The 16,425-nt window shown below is 43.1% G+C and overlaps 1 protein-coding gene and 1 long non-coding RNA gene across 3 annotated transcripts; both read right to left on the bottom strand.

Moving 5' to 3' along the window:
• Positions 1-679: 679 nt before the first annotated feature.
• On the bottom strand, positions 680-13,247 carry BTBD1 (BTB domain containing 1). The gene is made up of 8 exons (XM_081337180.1): positions 12,837-13,247; positions 10,807-10,963; positions 9,950-10,055; positions 9,131-9,328; positions 5,898-6,090; positions 5,163-5,250; positions 3,410-3,556; positions 680-1,798 (listed from the first exon to the last, which is right to left on the bottom strand). Exons 1-8 carry the CDS (start codon positions 13,232-13,234, stop codon positions 1,640-1,642), a joined length of 1,446 nt encoding a protein of 481 aa, XP_081193306.1. The 5' UTR covers positions 13,235-13,247; the 3' UTR covers positions 680-1,639.
• Positions 13,248-13,951: 704 nt separating this feature from the next.
• Positions 13,952-16,381, bottom strand: LOC308673503. Of its 2 annotated transcripts, XR_014027662.1 has the most exons (3): positions 15,348-16,381; positions 15,041-15,103; positions 13,952-14,125 (listed from the first exon to the last, which is right to left on the bottom strand). It is a non-coding gene; the product is annotated as an uncharacterized lncRNA (long non-coding RNA). The 2 variants fall into 2 exon arrangements; XR_014027663.1 differs by lacking the exon at positions 15,348-16,381 and having other exon boundaries at positions 15,041-15,332.
• Positions 16,382-16,425: the final 44 nt, after the last annotated feature.

Raw genomic sequence — 16,425 nt, 5'->3', positions numbered from 1 at the left:
GGGTATTCCCAACTTATCAAAAAAGAAAGTGTAGCCCTTCACTCTCCTTAAATAATCGTTGATCTTTTCCACTGAAGATTTGCCCATTCAATTATTCATGTTTTAAGTAGCCTTCCGCAAGAATGTCCCTTTGTGTTAAGACCACAATGCCTATCATTCCTAGCCAATGAAAGATTTAATCCAACACACATTGTGTAAGGCACCATTGTTGCTTTACATGCTTTGTATTTGGGGAAGTCTGCAGCTGGAATTTCAATACATCCATAGGTATCCTGGGGCTTAGGTTATTGATTCTATCTTATTTTTATTGTTTTTTCAGTGGTATATTTTTGTGCTTCTGAATCTAGTTACATCACTTGCCACATAAACAGATCTAGAATCAGAAACCAAGATTATATTACTACAGGCGGGATTAAGATCACTGCAATCATAGCCAAAAGCTTCTACAAGATGGTTAGAACCCAAATTGATAGCATTAAGGATCTTTGGTGCTCTCTGAGTTTGCTTGTTTTCTTGCAGACGTTTCACTACCCTAACTAGGTAACTTCATCAGTGATTAGGGATGAGGGTTTGCATTTGACTCCAAGCATCATCTATTATAGCAAATGTGCTTTTCAATTTCACCTCTTCCAAGTATTTTTCAGAATTTTCAAATAACTTTACATGCCATCTGGCAGAAAACCCTCAGCAAAATTAACTTTATTCTGTAATATTTTTCAGACAGAAATTGAGACTTAAGGGTTTAAGACTGCATGAACTGGTAAGAGGTTTAAAGCAAAATTTGAGCCATAATTATGCCAATTAGCAGGAAACAATCCTCTAGTACCCCAAGAGAGGTCTTACTGAAATTTAATTCTGAGTAGGCATGCATAAATTACATTATCATCCATCTCCTCCAACAATTTGCCATTTGAGAAAACCAAGGTTTGAGTATCCAATATTAATACGTAGTTCTCTGAAATTTGCCCAATTTCCTTAAAAACTGCTTTCTGCATGCTGTGAAAAACTTCCATTTACCACACTAAAGACTGTTTCCTTACAAACCAAAAATATTCAAGATCTCTGTAAGTATTCAAAAAGATACTTCATTTCATCCACACTTCACTTTATAGTTAAAGAATAGCTTCATACAACTGACTTCTGGGTAACATTTTTTCCAGGACACAACAAAACTAGTTAAGTTTATATACATGTATTCAGTACTATTACAGATGAATTTGTATCACCCTTAACTCTAATTCATGGTTAGTTTTAAGAATGACAATTCAGTTCAATGTGTTGCACTGTACAGGAGCACAATCACAATACCCACAGATATGTTATCTGCCGCAATTGCAGGGGGGAAAAATGCTCTTTCCCAGCTTTCAGATTATGGTTAGCACATTTTAAATGATCATGTTAAGTATTTATGTACAGGTAAGTTTTTTTTTTAGTTCAAGAAAGTCTGGCTGTGTATCATCATTGTAGGTATAGAATGCTAGTGCTTGATACCCTCCATGTACAATATTTCAGTTTTATAACACATCTGAGATTATGTATTTACAAAATTTCACAGTATTTCATGTTTCCCTTCTGTTTGTGTTCAAAGCAAATCTCTCTCTCTTTTTTTTTTTTTTTGCTCCATCTCATGTTTCTGAAGTTACGTATAAAATATAATTTCTGGTATTTGTCCATCTTCTATTGACGTTCCATTGTTGTTACCCGGTGAGCTAAAAAAGAAAAAGCAGGTTTTGCTTGAAGTTGGAGATTCGTGGATCACTTTCTTCAAACCTTTGGTGCCGTAATGAGAATCAGGGCCCTAAGCAGAAACAGAAATTCATTATTAATATAATATAATAATAATAAAGTTGGAAGGGACCTTGGAGGTCATCTAGTCCAACCCCCTGCTCAGGCAGGAAACCTTATACCATTTCAGGCAAATGGCTGTACAGTCTCTTCTTAAAAACCTCCAGTGTTGGAGCATTCACCACCTCTGGAGGCAGGTTGTTCCACTGGTTAATTGTTCTAACTGTCAGGAAGTTTCTCCTTAGTTCTAGGTTGCTTCTCTCCTTGACTAGTTTCCATCCGTTGCTTCTTGTCCTGCTTTCAGGTGCTTTGGAGAATAGCTTGACTCCCTCTTCTTTGTGGTAGCCCCTGAGATATTGGAACACTGCTATCATGTCACCCCTCACCCTTCTCTTCATTAAACTTCATTATTCTGGCTCCATAGAATCAAGATCATGCGAAGGACTATTACCGCTTTATGGAGACCACAACTGGAATACTGCAGCCAATTTTGGTCACCGTATCACAAAAAAAGATGTTGAGAATTTGGAAAAAAAATTCAGAGAAGAGCAATTAAGATGATCAAAGGCCTGGAGGCTAAAACATACAAAGAACGGCTGCGGAACTTGGGTTTGGCTAGTCTAAAGAAAAGAAGAAATAGGGGAGACATGATAGCAGTGTTCCAGTATCTGAGGGGCTGCCACAAGGCAGAGGGGGCAAGGTTGTTCACTAGAGGGAAGGACGAGAAACAGTGGTTGGAAACTGATCTAGGAGAGAAGCAACCTGGAATTAAGGAGAAAATTCCTGACAGTGAGGACAATCAACCAGTGGAACAGCTTCCCTTCAGAAATCGTGGGCACTCCCATCACTGGAGATTTTTAAGAAGAGAGTCACCTGTCTGAGATGGTATAGGTTCTCCTGCTTGAACAGGGGGCTGGACTAGAAGACCTCCAAGGCCCTATTCTATTCTATTCTATTCTATTCTATTCTATTCTATTCTATTCTATTCTATTCTATTCTATTCTATTCTATTCTTCTATGTTTTCCTTTCATACCTGGGAATATGTAAACTTCACTAGGCTATGAGAAATTCAAAGCAAAGCATTATGATTTTGCAGGACATCTGCTATAGCAACCAGAACTTGGTTTTAAAGAAGCATTTCCTGGATTGTTGTTATTATTATTATTATTAGAAATATACAGGTAATCCTCATACTGAGCACACAACTGAGCCCAAAATTTCTGCTGCTAAGTGAGACAGTGAGCTTTGCCCTGTTCAATGATCTTTCTGGACACAGTTGTTAAATGAATCACTGCAGTTAAGTTAGGAACATGGTCATTAAACGAATCAGGCTTCCCCCTTGTCAAAAGGTCACAAAAGGTAATCGCGTTACCCTGGGACACTGCAACCGTTATAAATAAAGTCACTTGCCAAGCCTCTGAATTTTGATCACGTGACCGGGGGGGGGGGATGCCGCAACGGCCGCAAGCGTGAAAAACGGTCAAACAATCCAAATGCCATTTCAGTGCCATTGTAACTTCGGTCACTAAATGAACTGTTGTAAGTCGAAGACGCCTTGCATCTTCGTATCACTTGTTCATTGCTTTATAGTTCCCGTTTCCACAATTTCAAAAAGTGTCTTACTTTCAAGGTTGCACAAGCAGTATAACACACGGTCGGCAAAATCTCTATTGGTTCTTTGAACATAACTCTGAAGGTGCTGGCCGTTCCATCACAGCTAAATCCAGTGTCATTTTGTCCTAGCGTCTGATTTTTCTCATATTCAATTATCTGTAGGAAGAAAGTGATGGAAGATTTTTTTTTCTTGCAAGAACATTATTTTCTAATCTTAAGCAAAGCACAGCCAGAACGCTGCTATTGAAATCTGTTTATCTTGTCCAGTTCCAGATCCAAACCTTAGCCTGAGGCTCTAACAAACAAAGCTTTTCACAAGTCAACAATGGTGAAATTGGACCTTTAATTGGAATTTGCAATTAATGCGCTTGCTTACAAAGCAGGCACTCCTAATTCTTGAGAACGAATGGGTTCATCTGACCTGCCTCTGGAGCCTTATGGATTCGCAGTAGCATTCTACAAAAGTAAATATTATCACTTGAAGCTAATAATTTGTAACGTGTAAGTTTCACTTTTACCAATAACATTTTAAAAAGGCAGGCAGCTAAGCAGGCATCAAGGAATAAATTGGTGGGGACATCTGCTCCTAACCAATATTGGAAGAATGATATCAGCTCTTGATTTGGCAACACCTTGGCTGATTTCAAGTAATAGCACGCTAGTTTTGTACTGTTGCCAAAAAAATAAAACAGAAAAATACAGATGTTGAATAGAAGGAATATTAAACACCACCCTCACTCCTGCCTTTATGCCAACCGTTTACTATTTCTGGGCACAGCTCCTAATGTTTACTAACCACTTTAGAAATTCTCTAGCTATCTCCACCCCAAACAGCAACCAAGGAGACACTATACACAGGACAGAATTCTCTTCATTCTGATTGCTTTTAATGGCAGCTGCTGATTCAATTCTTTGCATGCTATTTCATACACAGTGGTAGATTAAAACAACTCAAATGTGTATCATGTTATTTGCATCATCCTGGGTGACATATTCTCAAGTGAATGTGAGGTGTGATTTAATTAAAATAGAATGGCATATTGCTTCTAATAAGAGATTTTGAAACCTGTTAACTTCCCCATAATTATGGGCATAATGCACTAATTAATTTAAGCAAACAACTTTATTTCTATCACAGACCGAAATGAAAACCAAAATATTCAACACCCTTATTCCTTGGCTGGAAAGCAACTACAAGTTGATCATTTACACTTAAAGAAGCTATGATTCTGAAAGAGGTTCATCTCCAGATGGCACAGTTGAATTTTAAATCATCCATGAATTTAAATGTACTCAATTAGGTTGTAAAGCATTGTATGTGAATTCTTTGATTAAAGCATGGAAAATGTCAAAAATGAATCTGTTTTGAAGTCAGATCCTTCCAATACTGAATACTGAATAGCTCATTCAGGGATAGAACTGTGACAATGAAGCATTTGTATACCTCCATGCTTACAAAATGCATTTTTGGAACACCCGCCTACTTTTTAAAAGTAATACTAATATTTCCATTTATCTCATACTAAAATAATTGTGTAACAACATTTGAAACAGAGATCTTTTCCCCGTTTCCTCTTAAATTAAAGCAAGCCATCCTAACATTGATAGAATATTAATGCACTGATCGTGCTACCTAGCTAGGTAATGAAATGTCTGCAAGCAAACAGCCAAGCTCAGAGAGCACCAAGGATTTCACATTAGTAGAATATCCCTGATTTCAGTTCAACAAGTCACTTATTATAAACTTGAAAAACAAGTGTACCTGTATATTAACTTGATAATCAGTGGGACCGTGAATTGAACCATATAATCCAAATCCCACAATTGAAATTCTTCTATTAACTGTGAACCTTAAGAGAGAGAGAGAGAAACAGACTATTACCTGAACCTGCCATTTCACCAAACTAGACCTTTTTTATTATTACTATTTGCCAATAGCTCATTTCAGTTGCAAATGTATGGACACATTTATCAACCAGACTACTATTTTCCAGGGGAAGTTTTGCCAATCTTATTATGAGTCAAGAGAGAATCCCTCCATTCCACAGCCCAACACAGGGCAGCTAAAGACTCATCCAATGCCAATTCTTTAGATAGACTGGCCTACCCTTCATTCTTAAGACTTCTGATTTCTGCCAAACAAAACAAAACAAAACATCTTTCTGACATGCTTCCTCCTTTGGTGCATCATAGATGAAGGTTAAAAGGTTTTTTTGCTAAATTCAAAGCTTCTCCAGTCTGCACACTCACCTTATTTTACTGGTCCTCTGCTGTTTGATAGGTATGTAGTCTTTTTAAGTGCTACTCTGAACGATATTTTATTGCTTTTATTAAACGTATTTATAGTGGGCCATCACAGGATCCATCAATTGTAAGAGAGAAAATTAATATATTTGCTTTCTGGCTAGACACTACTTTTCTTGCTGTGTAATATTTTGGAAACGTCTCCAGTCAAAGCACTATGGTTGTCATATTCCTGAAAACACAGGACCCTTACCTGATCCGGTCACTTGTTCCACTGTAACCCCAGCGACTCTCCACTTGTTGGAATCTGTTTATGCTGCATTCCTTCCCTCTAAGGCAGCATCTTGGTCGGTCAATATAGTCAACTCTAGGTTTAGGGTTGACAGTAAAATGCAGAAAGAGATTGACTACTTCCCGGTCCGACAAAATTCCAGACTGAGCAGGACCTCGGGGGGAAAAAAAAGGAAGGAGTGCAACTGAGCTGAACATCTTACAGAGGTAAGTCTTTTTATACATTTATTCCGCTCCTAGATTATAGCTGTTAACAGCAGTATCTGGCCTTGCAAGAGGAAAAAAAAACATACAATCTTTCTAGGAAATCTGACAAGAAAAAAAGAGGCTGGTATTCAGACAGTTTGTGGTTTACGCTGCCTGACAACATAAGCTCTGAAGTTTTCTAAAACTGTAAGGAATATGTACATATATGTAAAGTAGTGCCTTGCCTAAATACTATCTAAGTAATAGGCTGGTTATTCACAAAAAGCTAACCTAACAGAATTCATACACGAGGGTTAAAAGCTATTAATTAAACAGCAATTAATTTTTTCCCATTGTCCCATTAATTAAATGTACATGTTTCCAAGTTTTCCACCAGCAAGAATTAAAAGATTTTTAAAAATGGCCCAGCCACTTTGTATAATGCAGTCTTTTTTCAACATGTACAACAAGCCCCACTCTGTGGGCAATCAAGGAAATTAAATGGGCCCAAATATATAGATTTAGATTTGTATGATTTAAAGCAAAACATATCAAGTTAGAATGTCAAATGCAAAGCAGAGTTGTATACGGCCACAATGTTCGACATATGCACAATTACCGTATATACTTGAGTATAAGCCGAATTTTTCAGCCCACTTTTTGGGCTGAAAAATTCCACTTCGGCTTATACTCCAGTCAACAAAAAAACTTACTGAGGACTTGTGCGCGGCCGAGGCTTTGGAGCTTCCGGGATCGCGCTCACCTCTCCCAAGCCACCGCCGTCCGGAGACCTGCCGAAGTTTGGGGAGGTTTGGGGAGGTGCGCGCGCACCTCCCCAAAAGTCCCCAAACGAAGCCGGGTCTCCGTTCCTCTGCGCCCTGCCTGCCTGCTTCTTTCCACAGCGGAAAGAAGCAGGCAGGCAGGGGGCGGAGGAACGGAGACCCGGCGACGTTTGGGGAGGTTTGGGCGCCTCTCCAAATATCCCCAAACGTCGCCGGGTCTCCGTTCCTCTGTGCCCTGCCTGCCTGCTTCTTTCCACAGCGGAAAGAAGCAGGCAGGCAGGGGGCGGAGGAACGGAGACCCGGCGACGTTTGGGGAGGTTTGGGCGCCTCTCCAAATATCCCCAAACGTCGCCGGGTCTCCGTTCCTCTGTGCCCTGCCTGCCTGCTTCTTTCCACAGCGGAAAGAAGCAGGCAGGCAGGGGGCGGAGGAACGGAGACCCGGCGACGTTTGGGGAGGTTTGGGCGCCTCTCCAAATATCCCCAAACGTCGCCGGGTCTCCGTTCCTCTGTGCCCTGCCTGCCTGCTTCTTTCCACAGCAGAAAGAAGCAGGGAGGCAGGGGGCGGAGGAACGGAGACCCGGCGACGTTTGGGGAGGTTTGGGCGCCTCTCCAAATATCCCCAAACGTCGCCGGGTCTCCGTTCCTCTGTGCCCTGCCTGCCTGCTTCTTTCCACAGCAGAAAGAAGCAGGCAGGCAGGGGGCGGAGGAACGGAGACCCGGCGACGTTTGGGGAGGTTTGGGCGCCTCTCCAAATATCCCCAAACGTCGCCGGGTCTCCGTTCCTCTGTGCCCTGCCTGCCTGCTTCTTTCCACAGCAGAAAGAAGCAGGGAGGCAGGGGGCGGAGGAACGGAGACCCGGCGACGTTTGGGGAGGTTTGGGCGCCTCTCCAAATATCCCCAAACGTCGCCGGGTCTCCGTTCCTCCGCCCCCTGCCTCCCTGCTTCTTTCTGCTGTGGAAAGAAGCAGGCAGGCAGGGCACAGAGGAACGGAGACCCGGCGACGTTTGGGGATATTTGGAGAGGCGCCCAAACCTCCCCAAACGTCGCCGGGTCTCCGTTCCTCCGCCCCCTGCCTCCCTGCTTCTTTCTGCTGTGGAAAGAAGCAGGCAGGCAGGGCACAGAGGAACGGAGACCCGGCGACGTTTGGGGATATTTGGAGAGGCGCCCAAACCTCCCCAAACGTCGCCGGGTCTCCGTTCCTCCGCCCCCTGCCTGCCTGCTTCTTTCCGCTGTGGAACGAAGCAGCCTGAACGAAGCAGGCTGCTTCTTTCCACTGCGGAACGAAGCAGCCTGCCTGCTTCTTTCCGCTGCGGAACGAAGCAGCCGGCGGCGGAGGCTTGCAGAACGGCGGATCGGCTTATACTCAAGTCACCAACTTTTTCCAGTTTTTGGGGGTGAAATTGGGGGTCTCGGCTTATACTCGAGTCGGCTTATACTCAAGTATATACGGTATATGGTTTTAGAACACCACACAAGATCAAATAAATATGGTCATACACAAATCACTGTTCTTAGTGGGGCAAACATTTCAAATGAACGTTAACATTTTATGTGAAATCATCGGGTTTATTTTTGGTATGTGGCCAACTCTTCCCATGTGGCATCACTAAGTGCTACAAGTGGAACCCTACCCAAAGGATGCTGAATATGTTCATCTCTGAATAAGGTCCCATGCTTATTTGGGATTTCACTGCACCGTTGTCACAAAATTGCTAGACTTCTGAACAGTTTGAGGAGTCAAAACATGGTGCACTTTTGCCTTGCTTTTTAAATGTATTTAAATGTATTGGTGAATACACTGCCTGAGAAATAAGAGATAAAACAGGTCCTTTCCAGTAAGAATGCACAAGATAGAAGCGTTAACAGGTTTTTGAATAGAATAGAGCTGGAAGGGACCTTGGAGGTCTTCTAGTCCAGCCCCCTGCTCAAGCAAGAGAACCTACACCGTCTCAAGACAGGTGAATGTCCAGTCTCCTCTTAAAAATCTCCAGTGATGGAGCACCCACAATTTCTGGTGGCAAGCTGTTCCACTGGTTTGATTGTCCTGTCAGGAAGTTTCTCCTTAGTTCCAGGTTGCTTCTCTCTTTGATCAGTTTCCAACCATTGTTTCTCGTCCTTCCCTCTGGTGCTCTGGTGAACAACCTGGCCCGCTCTGCCCCTGTAGCAGCCCCTTTTCTATTTAACCTTGGTGTAAGTTTTACAACGACAAAGCTAATCAGAAAGTTACCTGCTGCAAACTCTTCAATTGTCATGAGTGGAAAACGGATTAAGGAGAGAGCTTTGCCAAGTACTTTCTGCTTATTGACAGATGTGACTGGTAACTGCTGCCTCTGACATTCAGCTTCGGCCCAACGCACAACGGCCCCAAAGAGCCGACTCTCTCGAATACTGAGCGTGTCTCTTTCCAGTACCGCACACAACGTGTCTGAAGAAGAAGATTTAAGTTTATTGCACACTTCTGCACAGATCAAATACTCCCGCAGGACATGCAAGTCTGACTTCGGGCCGCATTCCAGCTAAACTAGTTTTGGACAGCTGCTTCTTCTCTGATGAAAACAACGCATGAATCATTTTCTACTGGTGAACCGCTTCTACATACTGAAGAATGAATCAGAACTGCCGCTGCATAAAACTACTTCTAATTATCAAAGTAATCGCCCTGCACTTAATTAGTTTGATACTGCTGCTGTAATCCATTCACACCTTACTGAAAAATTCATCTAGTAGTAATTCACACAGAATCTTTAAACATAAAAGTCAGATAAACGCACTGTAAAATCAGCACAGGATAATGCTGCAAAGCCTGATCAGCAAACAAAACCTGCTAAGCCAAGAGGCAACGTCTTAGCAAATCTCTTTATTAAGGGGAGGTATATGTGAAAACTGCTCTTTTTTAAGGAACACGGAATCTGGTGCCCTTCAGATACTTGTGGGATTCTGATTCCAGTCAGTGATCAGGACTGATGGGAACTGAACGCCAACACCATCTGGATGGCCACAAACTGCCAGTCTAATGTAAACACATTCACGTTTAGGAGCTACTTACCTATATCAATATCCGTAAAGCCTTCTGCACTTATTGCATCCATAGTACTTTTGTCTATTGTGTCAAGACAGAGACTGGCCAACTGGGGTTCATCAAATAAACGAGCCTGTCCAAAAATATTTGTCCAGAATTATGCTATTGTCAGCTTACAGGTAACAAAACATTTTTTTTACTTATCAAATTTAGAAACCGCCCGTCTCACTCCCACAGCAAGTGACATTTCAACATTAAATAATAAAAGTCATGGTTATTTTAATTGAAGGAAACTCAAGGAGTTTGCTGCAAGGAATTTTTAATTAAACGTTCCTTCCCCAAACCTTCCCAGATTTAGTTCTTAATTCAAGAAAGAACTGCATAGTAAGAAATAAAAGACCAACAATATAACCTATTCTCCAGTACTTAACTACACTTAAGGACAACTCTGGAATATACAAGTCTAACAAAACTGGATACAAGTTGCAATCATCTTTCAATCTTGTTCCAGAAATTATTTGATAATTAGTCTCCAAGCCCAGTTTAAAGTCTAGAAGCAGCTAAATTTGATTTTCAAATTGATCCACAACTTCCCTGGAGACAGAAAGTGTTTTTATCCTATTTCAAAATTATGATCATAATGTCAAATAGAAAAGCCTGTATTTCCATGAGTTCTTAACTCCATCTTTTATTTCCTTCCTTTTATCTTTTTGTTTTGTTTTGAAAGGGACAATACTGGTCCTCTTCTAACTGACCCATTATTCAGGATTTCCCAAGGAGATAATTGGCGTGCTAAGATGAAACTCACCTAGCCCTGGAGGTTCGAATTCAGTTAAAAAAAAGTTACGAAACACACTTCTCCAACAAGACACTTGGATTGTTACCTGAGTAAGCAGCATGAAAGCATTATCTGCCCGAAGGTGCTTAGTGAGAAATTCCACACAATGAGCTTCCAGGGCAGGGACAGCATACTTCTTAGCTGTATAGAGAGTGGTCATAACAGTTTCAGGACCAATCTGAACTTCATCTGAATATAAAAATCTAAAAAAAAAAGAAAGAAAATCAAGGAAGATAAATTTAAGAAAACTAACTTGATACATGCTTATTCGTGCTACTTTGTCTTAGTAGCTTCTTTATACTCTTCATTTGACAACGCAAAGCTGATTTTGCAGTACACATATAAACCAAACCTTCCACTAATATCTGCAAAAAGGCAATCAATCACTTTCCTAACTCAAAAAGTAAGAGATTGCCTCCAGGTCTAACACAACAAGAGATACTGCATTCCTAGAAGTCCAGTTCAAAATGCCCTTATCTACCTTATCAAGTTCAAATATTTTGACTTGCACCTTAAACCCCCAGGTCTCTTACTTCAAAATCTCCAATAATCCACATTATTCAACAATGAATGAGCAGCCAAGCCTACTTTCTGTGGGCCCACAATCTCATCAAGGGACACAACCACATGTGACAGCATTTTGCCCAACAAATGGAAATAGCCATTCAAAAATCTCCCCTTTGTATACCTTGAAGAGGATCTTTTAAACTCATCCCGACAACAGGCATAATCCACATTATCATCATGGCAAACACCTTTTAAAGAATAAGCAATGGGTGGTGGTTTTTGTGTGTGTGTGAATAGTGATGACCCAATGCACAATGGATGACTTAGAGCAGGGGTCCCCAACCCCTAGTTTGTGGACCGGTACCAGGCCATGGCATGCCAGCAATGGGTCTGTCTGCACAAACAAGCAAAGCCCCATCCGTTGGATGCAGGCAGCACACAAAACCACAAACCTTTCTCCAGCTAACCAGTCCCTGGTGCCCCAAAAGGTTAGGGACCTCTGGCTTAAAGAGGCAGTGGTTTTCTAATTATTTCACCCTTTGGAGTCCTTGGTGCTCTCTTTGCTACATACATTTTGTTTCCCAATAGGTAATCAGCACTGATGATGTTACCTAGCTGGGTAATAAAACATCTGCAACAGACATCCAATCACAGAGAACCTCAAGAACATCACAATCCAATTCTGAGCTACGTATATTCTCTTGTATTCAAATTACCTCTCTTCCTGGCCACAAATTGTTTTTATACATAACTCAAAGTGGCACTTAATTCACTTGCCTCCTATTTTCCCCACCTCAACAATCCTATGAGGCGGGTTGGGCTGAGGGAGACTAATTAGCCCAAAGTCATCCAGAAAGTTTCCATGCTTAAGGCAGGATTAAAACCCCGTCCCTGGTTTCAGGCTAGCATCTTCACCACAGTTTCTGTCTCCATATTTCTATTACAGCCATTGGCCAGTATACCTCCCCAACACACGAAAGAACCAAGTCAAATATTTATTACGGTCACAAACCAGCACATATCTCTATATAAACCATGCCGTTATTCCACCCCCAACAAAGCCAAATCAGATCTTTACTAAGGTCACAACCAGCATATATCTTTATATAAAGTATGCCATTATCCCCATCACCACTACCATAAAGCCAAATCACATCTTACTGAAGTCCCCAGACCCAAATCTCCCAAGCCGTTACTCTCTCTCTCTCACACACACACACCTGCCAAAAAAGCAGAGCATGTGGTTTGATCCTCACCAGCAGCACCACAGTGGATCCCGGGCTCCCCAAACTCAGGATCTGCTCCTCTCCCACCCCACCCCCATCAGGTTACGCCCTAAGGCAGGGGGTCTTCCAACTTGGCCTTTTTACGACTTGTGGACTTCAACTCCCAGAATTCCTCAGCCAGCGTGCCTGGCTGAGGAATTCTGGGAGTTGAAGTCCACAAGTCGTAAAAAGGCCCAAGTTGGAAGACCCCCTTTGAAGACCCCCTTGCCCCCTCCCGTTTAAGCACCACCCCCACCCCACCCACCCCCCGCCTGGAAGGCGCCCCTCCCCCTCAGCCTCGGACCTGAGCAGGGCCAGGAAGGCGGAGGGCTCCACGTCGGGCAGCTCGATCTCGGCCGAGGTGGTGGCCATCCCGCCGTTGAACATGGCGTCGAAGACGGCGCTGCCCGCCGCCAGCACGAAGCGGTGGGCCGGGATGCGCTGCTGGCCCGGCCCGGCCGCCCCTCCGCCGGCTCGCGGCCCGCCTTTGCCCACCACGAAGCGCACGTCGCTCAGCAGCTCGTTGGCGAAGAGGAAAGCGAAGCGCTCCCGCAGCGACCGCTTCGTGGCCTGCCAGTTGTAGGCCGGCTCGCGCTGCACCACCACCGGGGGCGCGGGCGCCGGCACCCCCGCCACGCCGGCCGGGCTCTCGTTGCCCGCGGCGGCTGCCAAAGCCGCCTCAAGGCCGCCCGCGGCCGCCATCGTCAGCCCTCCTTCTCCGGCCCGCGCAGGCGCGCTCCTTTTCTCGCCTCACAATCCGCCCCCGGGAAGGCGTCTGCGCAGGCGTGACGTCGGACGGAACGCCAACGGGCGACGGAGGGTGCCTTTGCGCGCCTACGCCCACGCCGGCGGAAAAAGCGCAGCGGCTGCGCGCGCATCTCCCCTCGGGCTCGCAGAGATAATAATCACCAAGAGGAGCCCTCCGCGCTTAAACCTTTCGTCTCGGGTTGTGTCGTGTCATTCTCAACCCCAAAATGCTCTCTCTCTCTCTTTTTTCCTTCTCCACCGGTGGAGGAGAAAAATTGAAAGGGGAGGGGGGAGTTGCGGGAGCCGGCAGACCCCAGCCCCAATTGCAAGAGAAAAATGGGGATTCTTGCTGTTTGGGTTTGCTGCAGAATGTGTTTTTAGGTTGGGGGGGGGGGAAAGCACCATAAAAGACAAATCTAAAAAGGGAGCAAATCGGAAGGATTTTTTTTAAATAAACATGTTTATGACTTCGCTTTACAAAGCAAAATTCAAGAGTAAAAGCGAAGGAATAAAGGGGGCTGCTCTTTGAAATAAAGGACCGTGCTTTCTATCAAAGGAGGTATGGTCACTGGAGATTTGTGACGCCTTGTGGATGAAATAACATTGCATTTTAATCAAATCAACGTTTGTTTGTGAATTCCAAGGTGATGATACAACGATACCAGACAGTGATACAGTCTTAATATTTACTAGTCGATGAGGAGGTCTTTCATTAACAAATGAAACAAGGAAACATTAATGTTTATCTTCCTTCTTTGGACGTGTGCGTTGCGCGCTAAAATATTGCAACTGCTGAGATGACGGCAGAAGAGGCACCAGCTCCTGGTCCTTTGAAGATGCGTTGAACTGTAATATAAAATATAAATAAAAATGGTAAAGTGAATTGCTGGAGCAGGCAAAGGTTTTCCTATCATAACTCCTAAGAATAGGCAGATTTTTTTTAAAAAACCCTTTTATTTCTTACTTCAGATGCATTTTTTTCTCCAATGTAATGAAAGAAAAAGATGTTTAATTCAGTTCTTTGTGTATTGTGTCTTAACTAAGGGATATGGGTGAATGTCTAATCTTTTCTTATATAAATACCCTTCAAAGGTCTGCAGCTTTGCTGGCTTCCCATGCTTCAATTAAATCCCATGGGAAGACTGGAGGGGAAAGGGTTGTCCCTTTGAGGACAGTCAGGGTTCTGTAATTAGAGTAATGTTCAGGTATCTTTGGGGAGGTAATTTAAAAAGTCAAAATGGCAGCCATGGCTGTATAATAGGAAACCCTCCCTCTTCTAAACCTGCATCATGCTTGCTGGGGAATTCTGGACAATCGATCACCTGCTGAAAGAGACCGCAATGTGCAAACATAGTCAGCATCCCAGAGGAGTCTACAAGAGAGACTGTAGCTGCACATGCAAGCCTGCCTAACAACATACATGAATTCTTTGTTGGGAAATCTATGCTGGAGAATCTCATATGCAAACATGTGCCACAGCAGCAGGTGACTATATGCAAACACATCAGGAAATCTTTGTGTGTTGGATTTGTACACATAAAACTATGCTGTAAAAACAGCTGTATCTGGCTTGGCTTAGCTCTCCAATCGCAGCATGATTTTATCTATATAAAAATACCTCCCACACACGTTTTTAACTTAAGTTTGACCTCAGCCTGACCTAAACAGTGCAGATCCCACGCTTCACATATCATTTATTGCCAACAACACAAGAGACAAATGTTTAGCACCATGACAACACCACAGAACTGTTGCACGTACATGTTTACTGAGAAATGTTGAACTGAGCTTCAAATCTTTGTCTGCTGTCTTTGGGGCACATGGCTGTAAAGGAAAAACAACAACAAAGCAGGTCTGGTCTCCATGTGCTGGAATCAAGAATTCAGGCCCACCCACTTGGCAGTTTGCCCACTGGTCTGAAGCAGGGGTCTTCAACTTGACCCTTTTTTATGACTTGTGGACTTCAACTCCCAGAATTCCTCAGCCAGGTACTCTATTGCCTCTATTGCCACTGTTCTCAGCCACCGGCTCCCTACAAAATGAACAAAAGCTCAATTTTGAGGCTAACCTTGGCTGGCATTAAAAGGCTGTGGAAATGGCTTTTGAAACAGGATTTCCTTTTGCATCAGAATCACTTAGGCCTTTCACGGGCAGGAAAGACAGAATGACAACTGGATGGGGAGAGGATAGAAATAATAGGTCACCAGGAAATGTTGATGACATTGTTAAATGCAAATGGAAGCGGTAGCATAAGGTTTATCCATTTATTTGCAAACCAAATGATCCTTTATTGCACTCCCTCCCAAAACTCCAGTTTATTTTCAATAGAAGGAGCCTATAAGATCAGGTAAGGAAACAAAGATAAATAAATACTCAATGGCTACTCAAGTGAAGTGCCCCAAAAGCCTCTTAGAAAATCAAACCTCCATGGACCATGCTAGTCTTTTCCTGAAGATGGGTTTGACATGTACAGAAATCCTATCACAGGTAGTCCTTGACTTATAACCACAGTTGAGCGCAAAATTTCTGACAAGCAAGGCAAGACCACTGCTAAGTGAGTTTTTGTTCCATTTTACAACCTTTCTGGCCACAGCTGTTAAGTGAATCACTACCGTTGTTAAGTTAGTAACATGGTCATTAAGGGAATCTGGCTTCCCCACTTGACTTTTTATTTTTATTTATTTGGAAAATTTGTATTCCGCCTCCTCGCACATGGCGATTCAAGGTGGCTTACATCAATAGAAAGACACCCTATAAAAAAAATTAAAAAACAACCAGAGGAAAAATAATAAAATGATATAATAACCCCCCACCCCTCTTCTGACTTTGCTTATCAGAAAGTTGCAAAAGATCACATCACCCTGGGACACTGCAACCATCAGAAATATGAATCGGTTGCCAAAGGGTCTGAATTTTGATTACCTGACCACAGGGGATGTTGCAGTGATCTGCAGGAGTAAGCAACCATGGCTCTTTTATGACTCGTGGACTTCAACTCCCAGAATTCCTGAGCTGCCTGAACAGCCCTCTGGTGGAGAGAGAGGATATTTTTAACTTCAGGAACACTGTCCCTCCCCATCTAGAGCAGCATCTAAAAAGTTGGCAACCCTTGGATATCGATGAAACATCTTCATTTATAGACAGTG

The sequence above is a fragment of the Vipera berus genome, assembly GCF_964194415.1.
Source record: "Vipera berus genome assembly, chromosome: 12".
In the NCBI taxonomy this organism is placed as follows: Eukaryota; Metazoa; Chordata; class Lepidosauria; order Squamata; family Viperidae; genus Vipera; species Vipera berus.
This window is presented reverse-complemented; position numbering and strand designations above follow the sequence as displayed.